Genomic DNA, 15,872 nt, shown 5'->3' with positions numbered 1-15,872 from the left:
TGAAGATTGTATCACGCGGCAACGTCGTTAAAACGAGAGCACAGATGAGGGGTTGATATTTTCCACGTATTGATCTCGATGAAATCGAATCGCTTCGGTCGAGTTGTGCATCAGAGTGACTTCTTTGCAAAACCCGCGCCTCTGAATCTCGGACGCGGCGAGAAGAGAGCCCGCGGTTCGAAAAGGTTTATATCTCTTGCGAAAAGGAAAAATAATGGAACGGCCTTGCGATACGATGGTCGACAGCGTCCCATTCCTGCTTGCCTGTCGATCCGGAATCGAAGGTCAATTATTTTTAATGTTCCTTCGTCTCTCTTTCGTTGGCGCCTCCCGACTGGCCGCCTATACTTACACATATATATATATATATATATATATATATATATATATATATATATATTCGATTCGCAGCCTGGTCAATGTGTCATTTTCAATTAATATTTTTAGCGAAGTGAGTTTGTGATCTAACGCGTGTCATCTTCTGCCAACAGGTAAACGATTGAAATTGATATGTTAACGAATAATTGTGTAACGATCAAAATTTGTATTGAAAAAAGGCATTGCAACATTATTATTATAATTTATTGAGTATATAACTTTAGTATTTGAGCTTTTTCCATAATTGAGAAAAGAAAGAGAGAAAGAGGGGAAAAAATTAAATATTCACTTTTTTTTTCTCGCTACGATCAGTTATTAAATTACAAGGTAAGAATTATTTTTATTTCATCTTATTTCTTGTTTGATCTACCGTTTCAACTCGACGTTGCTCCTATCTTTTATGCATAGATTCGTGTAGCGAGCTGCATTGATATCCGTTAACAATATCAGACCCCTATTAGAAATGTACATAATTAACGAGCAAATTATTGGCGAATAATGTAATAAATCGATAAGTTCTTACGCCGTGCATTCTGCAGTTAACTAGGGCCAAGATAGAATTAGTATTCTTCAATAAGTTCTTGAAACTCTTTGAGAATAATTTACCTTACTTCACGTATTTCAGAGGGAACAAATATCTCTTTTCCTTCGTACTGATTATCTGAGATACTGGCTACATTTGTACCTCTCGCTCGTTACTTCAATTAGCAAGAATTAGGATCTTCCTCGACTCTGTGAACTCTATTGCGGCACAAACAGTTTTTATCCAGAGTTTGCCCTCTTAATTTCTTATGGAAATATTCTTCGTCAGACTAAATGTTTAATTCCCTTAGAACTAGAACGTTTAAATTTAGCATTTCGTTAAATAAACTATTTTCCGTGCCTAAAAATTTTATAGTTTCTCTCGCATGTCTTTGAAGGAAAATAATTGAAAAATTAAGATTTTTTTTCCCACTTTTATCAAGATTATTCTGAAATCATTTTTTTTTTTTTGTTTTTTTAGACGGTTCTTAATGTCCTTTGCAATATTAAGTGCCATCACTTTCCATCATTATTTGATTTAATTTAAAATATTAAAATATGAAATTAAATCACATAAGAAAATTTAATCTCGTGAAGCTTCAAAAGTGAATCTAGCATTTTTTGCGTAAGTGACTCGAATATCTAGTTCTCTACATGTTGCGGCATCTCTTCAATCCCGAAATATTCACGATTGAATATTTATGAAGTAACCGGACAGATGAACGGCGGAAAAAAATTTCACCGAGCTCCCGCTCCGTACGTATTAATTACTATCGAGGAAAAACAGAGGCATCCGGTAACACGACCATTTGGCACGACTCGGGTCCCGCCGTTACTTGCTAACCGGTAAAAACTGCGCTCTGACATAACGGTGCGCTGCAACACAACGTTGTTGCATAAATCGCGATTAACCTTCGCGGGAGCTGCATGCAGCAATTCGTTGCAAGTGCAAGATAACCCTGCGTTTGTTTTATGATTGCGATATATGGATAAAAACAAGTATCGTCTGGAAATCATATCACTCAATTTCTAATTTCAATTCCGAATTTAATTTCAAAAATAATTTCATTTCAAATTTTGACAACATGATGGATTGTTTAAGGAGATAGATTACCGTGCGTGTGCATACATCCATAAAAATATATTTTATAAATCAAAAATGTATAAGAAAAATGAAGAGAAAGATAGAACACGAATTTAAATAGCACCTCGATATCAAAGCCTTACATTACTAAATTCATCAAGAAAAGAAGTTACATGGACAAATTATAATTTCATTTATTATAAATTTTATAAAATAAATTATAAAAAAAGGCGTGTAATGAAGGAAATCTAATTTCAACGAGATCCAAGGGAATACATTTCGCTATTTTAATAATCATTAATTCAAGTCCGACTAATCGCGCCGAAGGATTACACCTGTTGCTGATGTAACAATCTCCACAATCGCAATTGAATCTTTTCATTACGTATATTACTCTACTTTACGGCGTGCGTCCTTGCAAAATGGACACACGGACGAGTCGGCGGTTCATTTTCGAGAGTAGTATTGATCCTACCGTTACAGAACAAAACTGGATCAATTATTCCTGTCTTGTTCTCAATAATTCAGCGACGTTAGGCCGAGACACGAACAGGCACCAGTAACAATTGTGGATTATTTTGTTCATTTTTTCAATATTTTATACGATTTACTTTTTTTTGTTCTATATATTAAAATAAAGATTTTTTTATAACTTGTGTCTAATAATTAATAATCTACTAAGTATATAAAACTTTATTTTTCTTTACTTATAAATGTAATTGACATTAAAATTCATAACTTGCAGTTTAATGAAATTTCTCGAAAAATAATAATATAGTTTAAATATACATATATCAATTTAATCAGCAAATCGATGAAAAATGGTCAAAGAATTAAGCAACAAGTGATAAATGATGAAAAGCTACATAATCGTGTTTGGCTTTTCTCATTCAAAAATAACTCTCTGAGAGAGATAAAGGAGCACTTATCTTTTTAGTTAAGCTTGATGATTTCACCGAGACTGGCGTCATAATTATTTTTTGCGAATTCCTATCCCAGGCTGGCGCCGCTTTGTCGGTCGCCAGCAGAAACGGCCGAAGTAAAGGAGAAGGAAGGGTCTCGTAAAGCAGGATAAGGGAGCGCTGGAAGTAGCTGATAAAATTGGCAGACGCTACTCCACGTTCGCTCTCCGTATTATATTCGATTCTCCGGATACATAAAATCGAACAATCTCGACGCGAACTTTTTCCTTCGAGTCTTCTCGTTCAGCTAAATGTCGTTTGTCGGCCACATGATACATCGCGAAACTTTATCTGTTATCATACACCTTATGTGTGCACAAAGTGTTTTTGAACGACATGAAAAATAGATTTCTTATAAACACTTTGATTGATTAATTTACAGCCAATCTATACCTTTTTCTAATTTCGAAACATCAATGTCAAAAATTTGTGAGCTTCAAATGGCATATATAATATATTATATACATATTAATATTAATTATATACATATATGTATATAAAATTTTTATATATATAATTTGTTTAAAATAAAAATAAAAATAATACTTGTACACATATCGATAGAAAATATATATTTGCTCTATTGTTACATAAATTATTAAAATATCTCCGATGCAGTATTAGATTTATCAATATTGATATTTGCTTCATCAAATAAATAAATCTTTTGCAAAGAGATTAGCTTTTCGGTCATGATATTTTACGCTGCTCGATTGTATTTGTTAAAGCGTATATCGACCTTCTCAAAAAGATCTCGAGCACTCTTCACAGGTTTTCGAGAGACACCCCAAATTCAGCTACTATCGATCGAGAATAGACTCCTCCTCGCATTGTGCAAATTCAGCATCGCTTTTTTTTTTTTTTAGAACGACATGAGTGAATCTGTACCGTTCGATTAAATCACTAATATCCGATAAAAAAATTATTTTGATTTATGTCGATGAGGGAAGAGTTATATTCTTTTAAAAATTATTTAAAATTATCGATATTTAAATTTTTTATTATTAATTATATCGGATATAAATATTAATACTCTTTATAAACATATACGATTGTCTAATTTTTTAAATATTAATCGATTAAAAAATCTTTTATATAAAATATGTAAAATAAAATATAAAATATAAAATAAATACATTACTAATGTATGAAATGTTAAAAAAGTTCGAATGTTAATTAAATTTATTTTCAAGTAGTGTTTGTTATGTCAAAATTGTATGTGTTATAGTATACATACTGTATATATACATTTTTTTTGTAATTTATGTAAAAATAATTTATCATAAAAATAATATATAAATTTTATTTTTCATTTTTTGAATCAGACATAGCAATTTCGTTGTCGGCGCTATTGCATGCAGTTGATGTATTATACGAAAGCGAGGATGCAACGACGAGAGATTCTTGCCGTGAAATATTGCATTATCGTGTGCCTTGATTGCACTTACTCCATTTCTCTCTCTCTCTCTCTCTCTCTCTCTCTCTCTCTCTCTCTCTCTCTCTCTCTCTCTACTATGCGAGAGAAGAGCTAGCACGCATACAGGGTATCTGTCGCAAAAGTCTCGGCTAATGCATTTAATTGAAGCCGAAGCCGCCGCGTTACGCATCTCCGTCCATCATTAACGAGATCTTTTATGCAATCTCTCTGAGGCATCGCCCGTCTGCTTGATGTGAATAATTTTGCCGAAATTTTCTGCACACTTCATGTATCTTTGCGATCGCAGTATGTTGTGCATTTTGGAAAGAGAATTTCATCAAGACTCTCGTCAAAACATACGCATACACGTAACTAAAAAAAAAAAAAAAAAAAAAAAAAATATATATATGAATTATAATAAATTTTTAAAAAATCATATTTTTAAAACTAATATTTATATAAGAGTAAAACTAATAAAATAAAAACTTGTAATTATATCTTTATATATTATATATTCAGTGCTAAATATTATAAATATGATCATCTAATTTCGGCATGTTAATCTACTATAGGCTGACAATAATATTATATAGATGACTTATATTATACATATAAATGACAGATATAAAATACAGAAATATGACTGTTAATTAATATCTAATGTATGCTCTATTTTTAAGAAATAATAAAATAAATAACGGTCACTTATTTTAAGAATTATTTCAATTAAGCTATTAATTAAAGCATTATTGATGAGTTATAGAGTTAAATCATAATAGCTATCATTTCATTAATAAAATATAATAGACTCATTTAGAAACCATAGGTCATGATCTCTGATCATTTCGATTGGATTTCAATATGCAACAAATCATTAACCCTTTTCAACCCCTTTTCAGGTTGGCAGCAGCGCAAGAGGCGGCACAAAGGGACCCTGGATACGCGAGTCAGTACTACGGGAGAAGGTCGAGGTTGGCCGGACTGAGGAGTGGTCTCGGTGACTGGACTAGCTTCGGAGGGGAGGTAAGATGACATTAAATTTTGCAACAATTAAAAATTTATTTGTGAACTTCAAATATATATATATATATATATATATATATATATATAAGATGTATATATATTACTACGCTTATCTATATTACATTTCATGATAAGAGAATTACTACAATAAATTGAATTAATAAAGTTATCATGAATTAAACGGATGTAGGTTAAATATGTAGGAATAAATAATAATTTATACATAATTTTTCAAGATCTCTGTTTGATTTATCAAAAGTTGTTCAATTTTTCTTCAAGATCTCTGTACGAATAACTTGGATGAATAAGATTTTTAATTCAATTTTTAACTCACTTCAATCTTAAAAACTAACGGTGAGAAATATGATTTTCTAATATCGGTGCTCTTCAGGTACCTGGTCTGGCAGACATGGCACCAGGCCGGGATCAGGGCGGAGGGGCGGGTGGCGGTGGGGGAGGCGGCAAGGGCACCACGTCGTTGTTTATCCTGTCGGAGGATAATTGCATACGGAAGCATACGCGCTTCATCATCGAGTGGCCGCCCTTCGAGTACGCCGTCCTGCTCACCATCATCGCCAATTGCGTGGTCCTCGCCCTCGAGGAGCATCTGCCGAATTCTGACAAGACCATACTCGCACAGAAACTCGAGGCCACGGAGATCTATTTCCTCGGGATCTTCTGCGTCGAGGCGAGCCTCAAGATCCTCGCTCTCGGCTTCGTCCTCCACCGCGGCTCCTACCTGCGCAATATCTGGAACATCATGGACTTCTTCGTCGTGGTGACCGGGTAAGGGTCGAGAGCTTCTTTGTCAGAGCAAAATCCTCCCTTTCGTTTCTTTTCTATATTCCCATAACTTTGTATTCCTGACTACTTTTCCCCTACAGTGATTTTTAAACAATTTACTCACGTATCCTTGGAAAAAGAGTTTCCTGAGATCATTAATTTTTCTATTAATTATTAGATCCGATACGAACAAAAAATAATATTATATATATATATATAAAAATAAGTAATTTTATGTTTAAGTTCAGCATATTACTATATACATTTTTCTATATGCATTACATTTACATCTCTTACATAAACAGGACAAATCATTAATATTGATCATTCTCAAGAGAGACAAATATTGTTTCATCCATTAATTAATTTGCGATCAAAGCGAGCGACAAAATAAACCTCTTTCCCTAATTACACCCCCCCCCCCCATATAAGGAAACAAGATATTGGAGGAATCAATTTCATCAACATTGCCAGGCGAAATATTTCAGTCTTTGCCGACGTGATTAGAAATCTGTAATGTTTAACATAGAGATAAAAAGATTTCTTAATATTCTTTAAAATATCTAAGTAAATAAAGGGAAACGTGTGTGTGAAGAGAGCGATAAAAAATATTTCATTTTAAAAATTCATAATTTGCTCTGTATCGAGAAATTAACAGATGATTTAATATATAATATATATATATATATATATATATATATATATATTTGATTTATTGTGTTAAAACTATAGACACTAATTATAGATAATAATAGTTTTCTGATAGCAAAAATGCCATCATCGAGTAAATTTTTTAGAAAAGTTTGGCATTCTGGCAAGGTAGTTTACGAACTGGTTTCTCCAGCCATAGGACTTAAGGAAACACGTTGATCATTACGCCAATTGGTCAGATAGATTTTAGAGTGATCCTTGAATTAGGTCGATGACCGTGTTCGCCGAAACAAACGTGGACGTCGACCTGCGTATGCTACGTTCCTTCAGGGTCCTCAGACCGCTAAAGCTGGTTTCGAAAATTCCAAGTGAGTCAGTCAGAGTTCTGCGAAAGAACAGCAGCGATTAACAAACCATCCCAAGAGAGAGCCCTGCCAATAACAAGTCGAGCTAATAGTCGAGCAGCAGATGACTTATCCTCGATCCTCTTTCGAGTCCCGTGTCCCACCACATTGTGTTTCCTGGCAATTTGTATGCATTCTCATAGTTACGAACATAGTTTTAATGTCTTCGGCGCCGAAACTCTTAGCTCGATCTTTCAATTTCGGCCACTTCTGCTGCTTTAGTTTGGTGCGACGTCTAGTTCTGGCAAGCGAGAGAAGCATCGACTTGAATTTGAACTCTCTATATATAATCTATATATTTATACATTATTAGTTCTTGTCCTTCTAGCATCTTTTACGTTCTAATCTTCTAATTAGGTTACGTCGTACATTTTTTCACTAGCCCCTTTGCTCTTAGAGGCTATGGGTGTTTTAGATTAATTGATTAAATTAGAGTTGATAATGGGTAAAGTTAGCTCAGTTGATCGGTATTTGCTGGATATAAAAAATAATTTATATATATACATATATATATATATTGTGTATATATATATATATATTGTATATATATATATATATATATATATATATATTTACATATATTTACATATATAAAATCTCTGTGTCTATATGCGTTGAATAATTTTCTCTAGAGGAACTTGCGTCAATTAGCGATTAGATTTATGAGGAGTTTAGATTTATTTACGAATACTTACGCAACTTATACACATTCTTCATAATTTTGAAGATAAGTAGTTATACACAAGTACACTGTTTATGTATAAATATTCTTTTATTTTAGAGAAAATGTTAAATTTTTATATATTAATATTGAAAAATCATTTTCACTGTATATAAAGTTTCCGCAGCTACTTTCGCTAATACTGACAGAGGAAAGAGATTCTGTTAATTAATGATAATTATGATAAGAAACAATTGTTACACGTATTTGTCTTTCCTTGTAACAACACAGCATACGCGTTAATAACGTTTTACATTTTCAATCTAAATACTTCTTAATAATTCTGATCTCTGATTCCTCATTTCTAATAGTTTAGTAGTCGTATGTAGAAAAATAAACACGTAGCAAGCAGTTTAGTCGCCGTATTTAAGATTGAAATTAATAATTATTATATTCTCTTCTATGATTGTTAGGATATAATTTACTAGATCGTGTGTATCTCTGCAAGGAAGAAAGACTTAATTATTAATTAGTTAATATTTTTCGAAAGTGTTTTCTTCGAAATAACAATTTGGACCATTCGTTTCTGATTACGCTAAAGATGCGCTCTCATGAACAGATAGATAGAAGGAAAAAACACACACACGCACACAGATAAGATGACCCGCGATACCTATATTTAGTGGTTAGCTATCTTTAGCTGCAGTCACGCTAAATAATAGAGTCGACTATACATTTTTAAATGGATACGTGTCCTCCTAGAGCACATACCGTGTTTAACAGCGCGGCTGTTATTTACTAGATAGTTGTACTTTTAGACGTTCATACAGACCGAATCGTTGCTTATTTAATCATTTAATAGTGTCTATTATTCTCGAAGATGATTATCCCTGTTTCAATTCTGATTGCTAGGATTCGTTTTCTGCTTTTATCGGTTTTTCTTTTCATAAGCTAGTCAGTCATCCATGATTTTCGTCATTCATTGATAATTAGAGTTTCCCATTATTATTAACAAAGAATATAATTACTGTATTATTAATTATAATAATAGAGTTTTATAATAATTCACTTTTTTGATGTTCTTATTAAAATTTCAAACATTTGTGTGCCATAAAAATCTATTTTCTTTTTTTATTTTAAAATTTTTATGATGTACGTAACTCATTTTAAATAAATTTCTTTCCTTGGTTTTATTTTCAAAATTAATTTATAAATATAATCTGGCATTGAAAATTGCTGAAATTTTTATTTCCCGTTCATCATTGTTTTGTTATTTAAGATGATTTTTAATATTGAATGTTTAATGTTTTCTTGTAGCGCTAATTCGTTATTTCTTCAAGTTTTACAGAAAAGGAAAATAAATCTTTATTTATTAAAACTTTATTAGTTTATTAAAATAAAAAAATATTTTTTTATTATGTTTTAGAATATAAAGTAAATTTCAGAAACTATAATATATATATATATCAAAATTTTCAATTCATTCTCTAGGAGGGTGGAAAAGATGTAGCACCTCTTTATAATATTTGTTCTGGATTGAAAAGTACCTTTTGGAAAAGCTGCTGTTATTGGCAAGAGTCAGAAATAGATGAGGTGGTCGCGCGCGCGCACGATGACCGCTCAGCGAACTGATATCTTCGAGAAATTAGAATCGCGAGTTACATGCGATTATACTAGTTCGTCCCAGCGTTTCACATGTTCTCCTAAATCTAGATATACAGTATTTTAGTCTAGAGAGAGATAATACGTATCTATAGATACAGTTACACGCCTATACATCGCCCTTATTCCTCTCATGACGTCCTTTTCAATAGATCATTCTCCTGCAGATCTATCCTGCCATTTATATTTGCGCATAATCTAATAACATAGAGAATTTGAAAAATATGCATTTTTATAGTCTACACAACGCAATGTGATGTTATTAATAAAATATGTTTACGTAGAATTTTTATTATTAATTTTAATAATATTAACGTATGTGATAAGCATTGAGAAAAATTTGATATATTAATTGATGTTTTTTAAAAGATATTTTTTTAAATATTAAATTATTTACTTAAATAAAATCTAAATAAAAAAATTTTTTTCTTTCATGTTTTCGCTAAATTAATTTTTTTTTAAATTAAGTTTTACCAGATTAAAATCTCACTTTTATTCCCACTTCGGGATTCACTGCAGATTAAGGTCCCGACTGTTTATCTATTTGCACTCTCAAAATCTAACTCACTTTAATCTTTCATCTTTAATCTGCCATGTTATCGATTGCATTCGAAAATTCCGACCGATCGTCCTGATAGCACTATCTCTTCTCCTTTTCCCGGGCTAGAGAACGCTAGTTAACCATCTAGTGGCCGTAGTCTAAGTATTTAAGAGTAGCGTGAGTATTAGTGTAATAGAGTAGTAAGTAGTAAAGTGTGGCGGGTGTGTGTGTTTTTGGGGCAGGATCATCACGGCGTTCTCGCAAGGCATACACCTGGATATGGATCTGCGCACGTTGCGTGCGATACGCGTGTTGCGACCGCTCAAACTTGTCTCCGGCATACCGAGTGAGTAGCGCATCAGTACAGAAATTGGAAAGCGTCGAGCGTCGGTCGAGGTTTAAAACTCGAGGTTGCTCGGCGCAACGAGAGAATTCAAAGAGATCTCGCATTGTCGGGAAAAGGTCCTTTCGTTATCACAAAATCTCCGAAAATAGCGCGCAAAATAAATACTCATATTCACATCTTAAATACACCTCTAGCGTTGAAAGTATTTTATTTTTTTTTTTTTTTTTTATATTGTTCTTTTCTGCAAACATGACAATCGATATTAAATAATTAAAATGTCATGTTTGTCATCTTTGTGAAATAATGCAACTTTAAATCGAGGTGTGAGTATGGGCGTGAAACGCGTAGTTTTTACCTCGCTTTTAGCGCTAAATTTTTCATGCATTCTTTTATTACGCGTGATTGTGCATGCATGTTTTTATAATAAAAATATATTAATAAATAATAAAAAAATATTTCAAATTTAAGGGAAGAATATTTTAAATATATGGAACAATCAAATATAAGAGAATCAGATGATCACATTTGGCGCTAAAACATGCGACAAAAATGCATTCTCGTTGCTCGTGCAGTTTTTACATACGAATAAATAACGAGTGATTAGTACTTATAATTAGTACTTGAAATTTCTTTGTGTCTCAGATTTGGATACCTCGAAGATCGCATATGATCCGCCGTCAGAAATATATTAATTTTTTTCAAATAGCGGCTATATAGATTTGACAGGGAGCGAATTAACGAATATAAAGTCAAGTCAGTAGATGAGAATGTAGTCATATTTAATCGCAAATATATATATCTATATCTATTACCCGTAGAATGCTTTCTATCAAATTAGGTCGATCGTATGTTTTATGTTAGTAGTATTGTTCATATAGGTATTATTGAAAGCTCGATGTTGTATTGTATTTAGATGCGGCGGAGGTGTCCTAATCCCTTACACAAGATTATTTCGAATAATATTGTATTTTTATATTTTTTTATAAAGTTAATTTTTAATTAAAATTTTGAGTCAAATTAATATAAAATCTATTTTTGTGGAATATCACAAAAAATAAAATAATTTTTTTCCTCATTATATCACACCGAAATTCTTATTTACAATTATCGCAAATTCGAAATTTACAAAACGAAATATTATCTTATTAATAATTAGAGATCAATTTTGATGCTTTCACAAATTTTTTGAAAATTATTATTATGTTACACTATATTACGTCATGTTATAGTGATGTTACGCATTATATATGTATAAATTTCCGTGTAATTTCTCGCGAGCAACAGGCGATAATAATGCACGAACAGAAAGAAATGATAATTATACCGAGCATAGAATTCCGCATTAATCTTGTGAGAATGGTGGTTAGACCTAATTACTCCTCGGCGATTTTTTGACGCACAGGTCTTCAGGTGGTGCTCAAGTCTATTATCAAGGCGATGGCGCCGTTACTGCAGATCGGCTTGCTGGTACTCTTCGCCATCGTGATATTCGCCATCATCGGCCTCGAGTTTTATTCGGGAACTCTGCATAAAACGTGCTTCAGTATAAAGGACATAAGTGAGTTGTATTCAACCATCTATTCAATATTTTTTTTATAATAATGCTTCTTGCAATATTCTCCTTTATTCGCATTTTTCTACATTTATATTTCATTTATTTTAATATATAATATATAGAAAAATTTTCAACAATATATATCTTTCTTGAGAATCTTTTGGGTGCTTCCTTAGCGTTGATACAATTTTGGAGATATTTTATAATATTGAATGTTGCAGATGTAATCATAAAGGAGGGCGAGCAGGCGAGCCCATGCAACACAGACATCAAAATAGAGGCTCCATACGGGGCCAACGTGTGTAACTCTAATGTCTCGACCTGCACGGAATACTGGGAGGGACCAAACTCGGGCATCACCAGCTTCGATAATATCGGATTCGCCATGCTCACTGTCTTCCAGTGTATCACTATGGAGGGCTGGACTGCCATATTGTACTGGGTAAAGCAAGAAATGTGTTCTTCAGTGTTAAAACCCCTTTTCTTGTTCTTTATTTATCGTATCTCTTTATCTCTCTTTCTACCTTTCCCTTTCTTGTTCTCTTCTCGCTAAAATTTTGCCCTCGATATCGCGCACGATTTGTCCTACGCAATGTCTCTTTCTCTCTCTTTCTCTTGTTACACCAAAGATCGATGATCGAAATTATCAAATATATGTATCCTATAGAATGTTGCTATCGGTGTCATCAATCCTATATTAACTGCCAACGCTTCATGTGGATATCGTATTTTTATATCAAATTCATTCCTTCCGAATTAAGTCCTTTCATCAATTAATCCTTCTATAGAAGAGAAAATATATTATCGAATAATGAAACTTGATACGTGTATCTCCTTAACCCTCTTTTATCCGCTTTTAAATGTTGATTCTTTTACCAATTAATTTTATTTTACAATTATTTTTCACTTTGGTCGTTGTATTTTTGTCTTTCCTTTCTGTGTTCTTAGCCGAGTTCGCCGGCTTTCAAGAATGCTAAAACAGCTAACACTGACGTATATGTTCACCTTGCTCAGTATGACATTGTCAGTTTCAGCTCCCTTCTTCGATGTTTTTAATATTGATGTTAACTGTATTTTTCACTGTGCTTAATCCTTTCGTGGCTGCATTAATAATTGATCTTATACAATTAGATTATATTTATAACAAAATTAAATATATATATATATATATATATATATATATATATATATATATCTTTTTCTAACACATTACAATACATGCTAAATGAGTAACATATAAAGTTACCGATATATATTTCTTCTGCTGTGCACGAAAGGATTAATAATTAGCCGATGGAACAAGGAGAATTTTTAAGTTACCTTATAAATAATATTTTATTTCAAAGTCCTCCAATTGTTCTATGGCTATAACAATAATTAATCATTAACTGTTGTATCTCAAAAATATTTTTATGAACTGAATAATTCGGGATAAAAAAATATCAGTTGGAAGAAAATGCCATGCCCTGAACGCGAATTACTTGAAATTGTTTTCAAAAAATATTGTATATAGTTTTCGAGATATAATTTTTGAAATATTGAATACTATTCTAGTTTAATAGTTGAAATTAGCGTGCTAGGTGACTTTTCGAGATAGTGAGTAGTGATTAAGGAAATGTAGCGAATAGTCTCAGGTCAATTGGACAATATGGCACATGTTTCTCTGATTCTATTCTTTTTTTCCCCGGATTATACTTCCTAGCAATACTATAAGGTTTCATATATAAAATTGATATTGTTTTGCGTAAATGAGGTCGGTGGATTTTCAATCTATTTTTAGATAAAAATTTACTCTTCATGTCGGACAAAATTTGTCTTTGTGAAGAGAAATGAAAATTATCGAATAACGATAAATAAATTCGAGCTCTCACACCCGGACGACTACATTTACCGCGTTACGTTTGGTACAGCGAGAGTACAGCCTGATGCCTCTATATCACATAACGATCCTTTTGCCGTTAATTAATATACCTTCGGCTGTGTAACTGGTGCATATGTATATACGCGACACTGCTCTTCATATCGATTCTGGTCGGATTTGCAGACAAACGACGCTCTTGGCAGTCAATACAACTGGATTTACTTTATACCGTTGATCGTCCTTGGATCATTCTTCATGCTGAACTTAGTTCTTGGTGTCTTGAGCGGGTGAGTAAGTTCTCTCTAAACATCTCCCGCGGTTTTTCCGCCCACGTCGAAATAATTCACGGAGCGACGATCGTGCTTCTGCAATCCGCGAAAATTGCGAATAAAATTCCATTACTTTAGAATCAATTTCTTTCCTTCGTCAGGGAATTTTCTAATGAAAGAACGCGCGTCGAACGGCGGGCGGCTTATCTGAAAGCGAAGAGCAAGCGACTCTTCACCACTGCGTTCAGTTCCTACTTAAAATGGATCACTCAAGCAGGTCTTCAATTAACAGACATTGCCTACCATTAGTGTGCAATGAGCCGTATCTCATAGCGTGTTTAGCACTATTGCAAGTGTTCCAAAATATAACAGTTATCAGTTTATTACAGAAGAATGTAAAAGAAGCCAGTCATCACATAATAATTGTTTTAAAATTATAGAATTATTAATTACAGTGAATTCTAATGTAATTATTAGAATATCTTATTGTGTGATATTTATTTTCTTTTATTGCAAAAAAGTTTACGGTCTTTATTAATTTATAAATTTTTATTATTCTTTTAATATATATGTATATATATTATATTTATAGTTAAAGTGATTGTATGTGATTTTTGACATATAACAAATAAAATTCAAGATTATATATAACTATATTTAGTACTGAATACGCGATGAGAATACGGTGTAAAAAGTATTTTAGAGAAATGTAAATTCTCTTGGTATCTCAGCTCGTTTATTCAATTAAGTACTGCTAGATTATTTTAATATTTAATTAGAAAGAAGTAACACGCGTACGTAAGAGAATAATTAATCCTAAATCAATTGTAATTCTGTGGATAACATATATTACTCACATTACGCCATAATACAAGCTAGTTTAAAGCAAGTTTAAAATAATCTATGAAACAAGCGTTTCGTGGAAAACAATTTTTTTTTTAAAATATTTCTTATAATATTTTATGTAAACATAATTAGCTTATCAAATAGGCCGATATTGTTAGAATATTTAACGATACTGCCAGAAAATCCCATGCTAAACTTGGTCTTTATAAAAATGCTGCCGAATAAGCTCCCATGTTATCTGTATCACGCTTGTAGAGAGTTTGCGAAGGAGAGAGAGAAAGTGGAGAACCGACAGTCCTTTCTGAAGTTGCGAAGACAGCAGCAGCTTGAGCGCGAACTGAATTGTTACCTCAATTGGATCTGCAAAGCAGGTTAGACCAATTGCCGTAGAAGAAATACGTGAATTAAAAAAAATTGACAGGAATGTATTTCGCGCGAAATGAAGATACTATGTATTTTTCAAATGAGACACATTATAAGTAATACAGAAATACAATAAATATAATAAATAATAATGTTTCGAGGATAAAGTTAAAAGCTGACAATCAAAAAATAGAACTGTACAATTAATATGCGTGTTTCGTATATTTCAATCTGATTTCAAAAATTGAATTATAAATTTCTCGAACGTATATTCCTATCAATCTATTTTAATTCTTTTATTGTGCAAAGTGTGCTTGCAAAAGCTTGTTGTATGCATGAATTGTCTCCTTGTATATTGAAACGTACAAATATTATGTTGATTACTATTAATATATAATGTGTACTTTTCAGAGGAGGTGATACTTGCTGAGGAAAGAACTACGGAAGAGGAGAAAATGCACATATTAGAAGGTTCATATAACGTATATTGATATCATGAATATTCACTTTCTTAAAATTTGCATTTTCGAAAAGATTTGTGAAG

At 32.4% G+C, this 15,872-nt stretch overlaps 1 protein-coding gene across 20 annotated transcripts in view; it reads left to right on the top strand.

Moving 5' to 3' along the window:
* The window catches only part of Cac (calcium voltage-gated channel subunit cacophony), a 160,617-nt gene that overhangs the window by 98,233 nt on the left and 46,512 nt on the right, over positions 1-15,872 (top strand). For 19 of the 20 annotated variants that reach the window (XR_012048341.1, XM_072909374.1, XM_072909368.1 and 16 more), the window contains 8 exons: positions 5,263-5,386; positions 5,778-6,172; positions 10,331-10,434; positions 11,837-11,992; positions 12,211-12,431; positions 14,034-14,137; positions 15,221-15,336; positions 15,740-15,799. Coding sequence is in view for 19 of the 20 variants with exons in the window: in XM_072909374.1 (XP_072765475.1) it covers positions 5,263-5,386; positions 5,778-6,172; positions 10,331-10,434; positions 11,837-11,992; positions 12,211-12,431; positions 14,034-14,137; positions 15,221-15,336; positions 15,740-15,799 (1,280 nt within the window). In the remaining variant the exon portion in view is untranslated. Of the gene's footprint in view, positions 1-5,262; positions 5,387-5,777; positions 6,173-6,975; positions 7,189-10,330; positions 10,435-11,836; positions 11,993-12,210; positions 12,432-14,033; positions 14,138-15,220; positions 15,337-15,739; positions 15,800-15,872 lie in introns of those variants that run through there. The other variant, XM_072909381.1, reaches the window with a different exon arrangement.

This window comes from Anoplolepis gracilipes, chromosome 17 (genome assembly GCF_047496725.1).
Source record: "Anoplolepis gracilipes chromosome 17, ASM4749672v1, whole genome shotgun sequence".
Classification (NCBI taxonomy): Eukaryota; Metazoa; Arthropoda; class Insecta; order Hymenoptera; family Formicidae; genus Anoplolepis; species Anoplolepis gracilipes.
The sequence above is the reverse complement of the archived record's forward strand: the minus strand, read 5'-3'. Positions and strand labels throughout refer to the sequence as shown.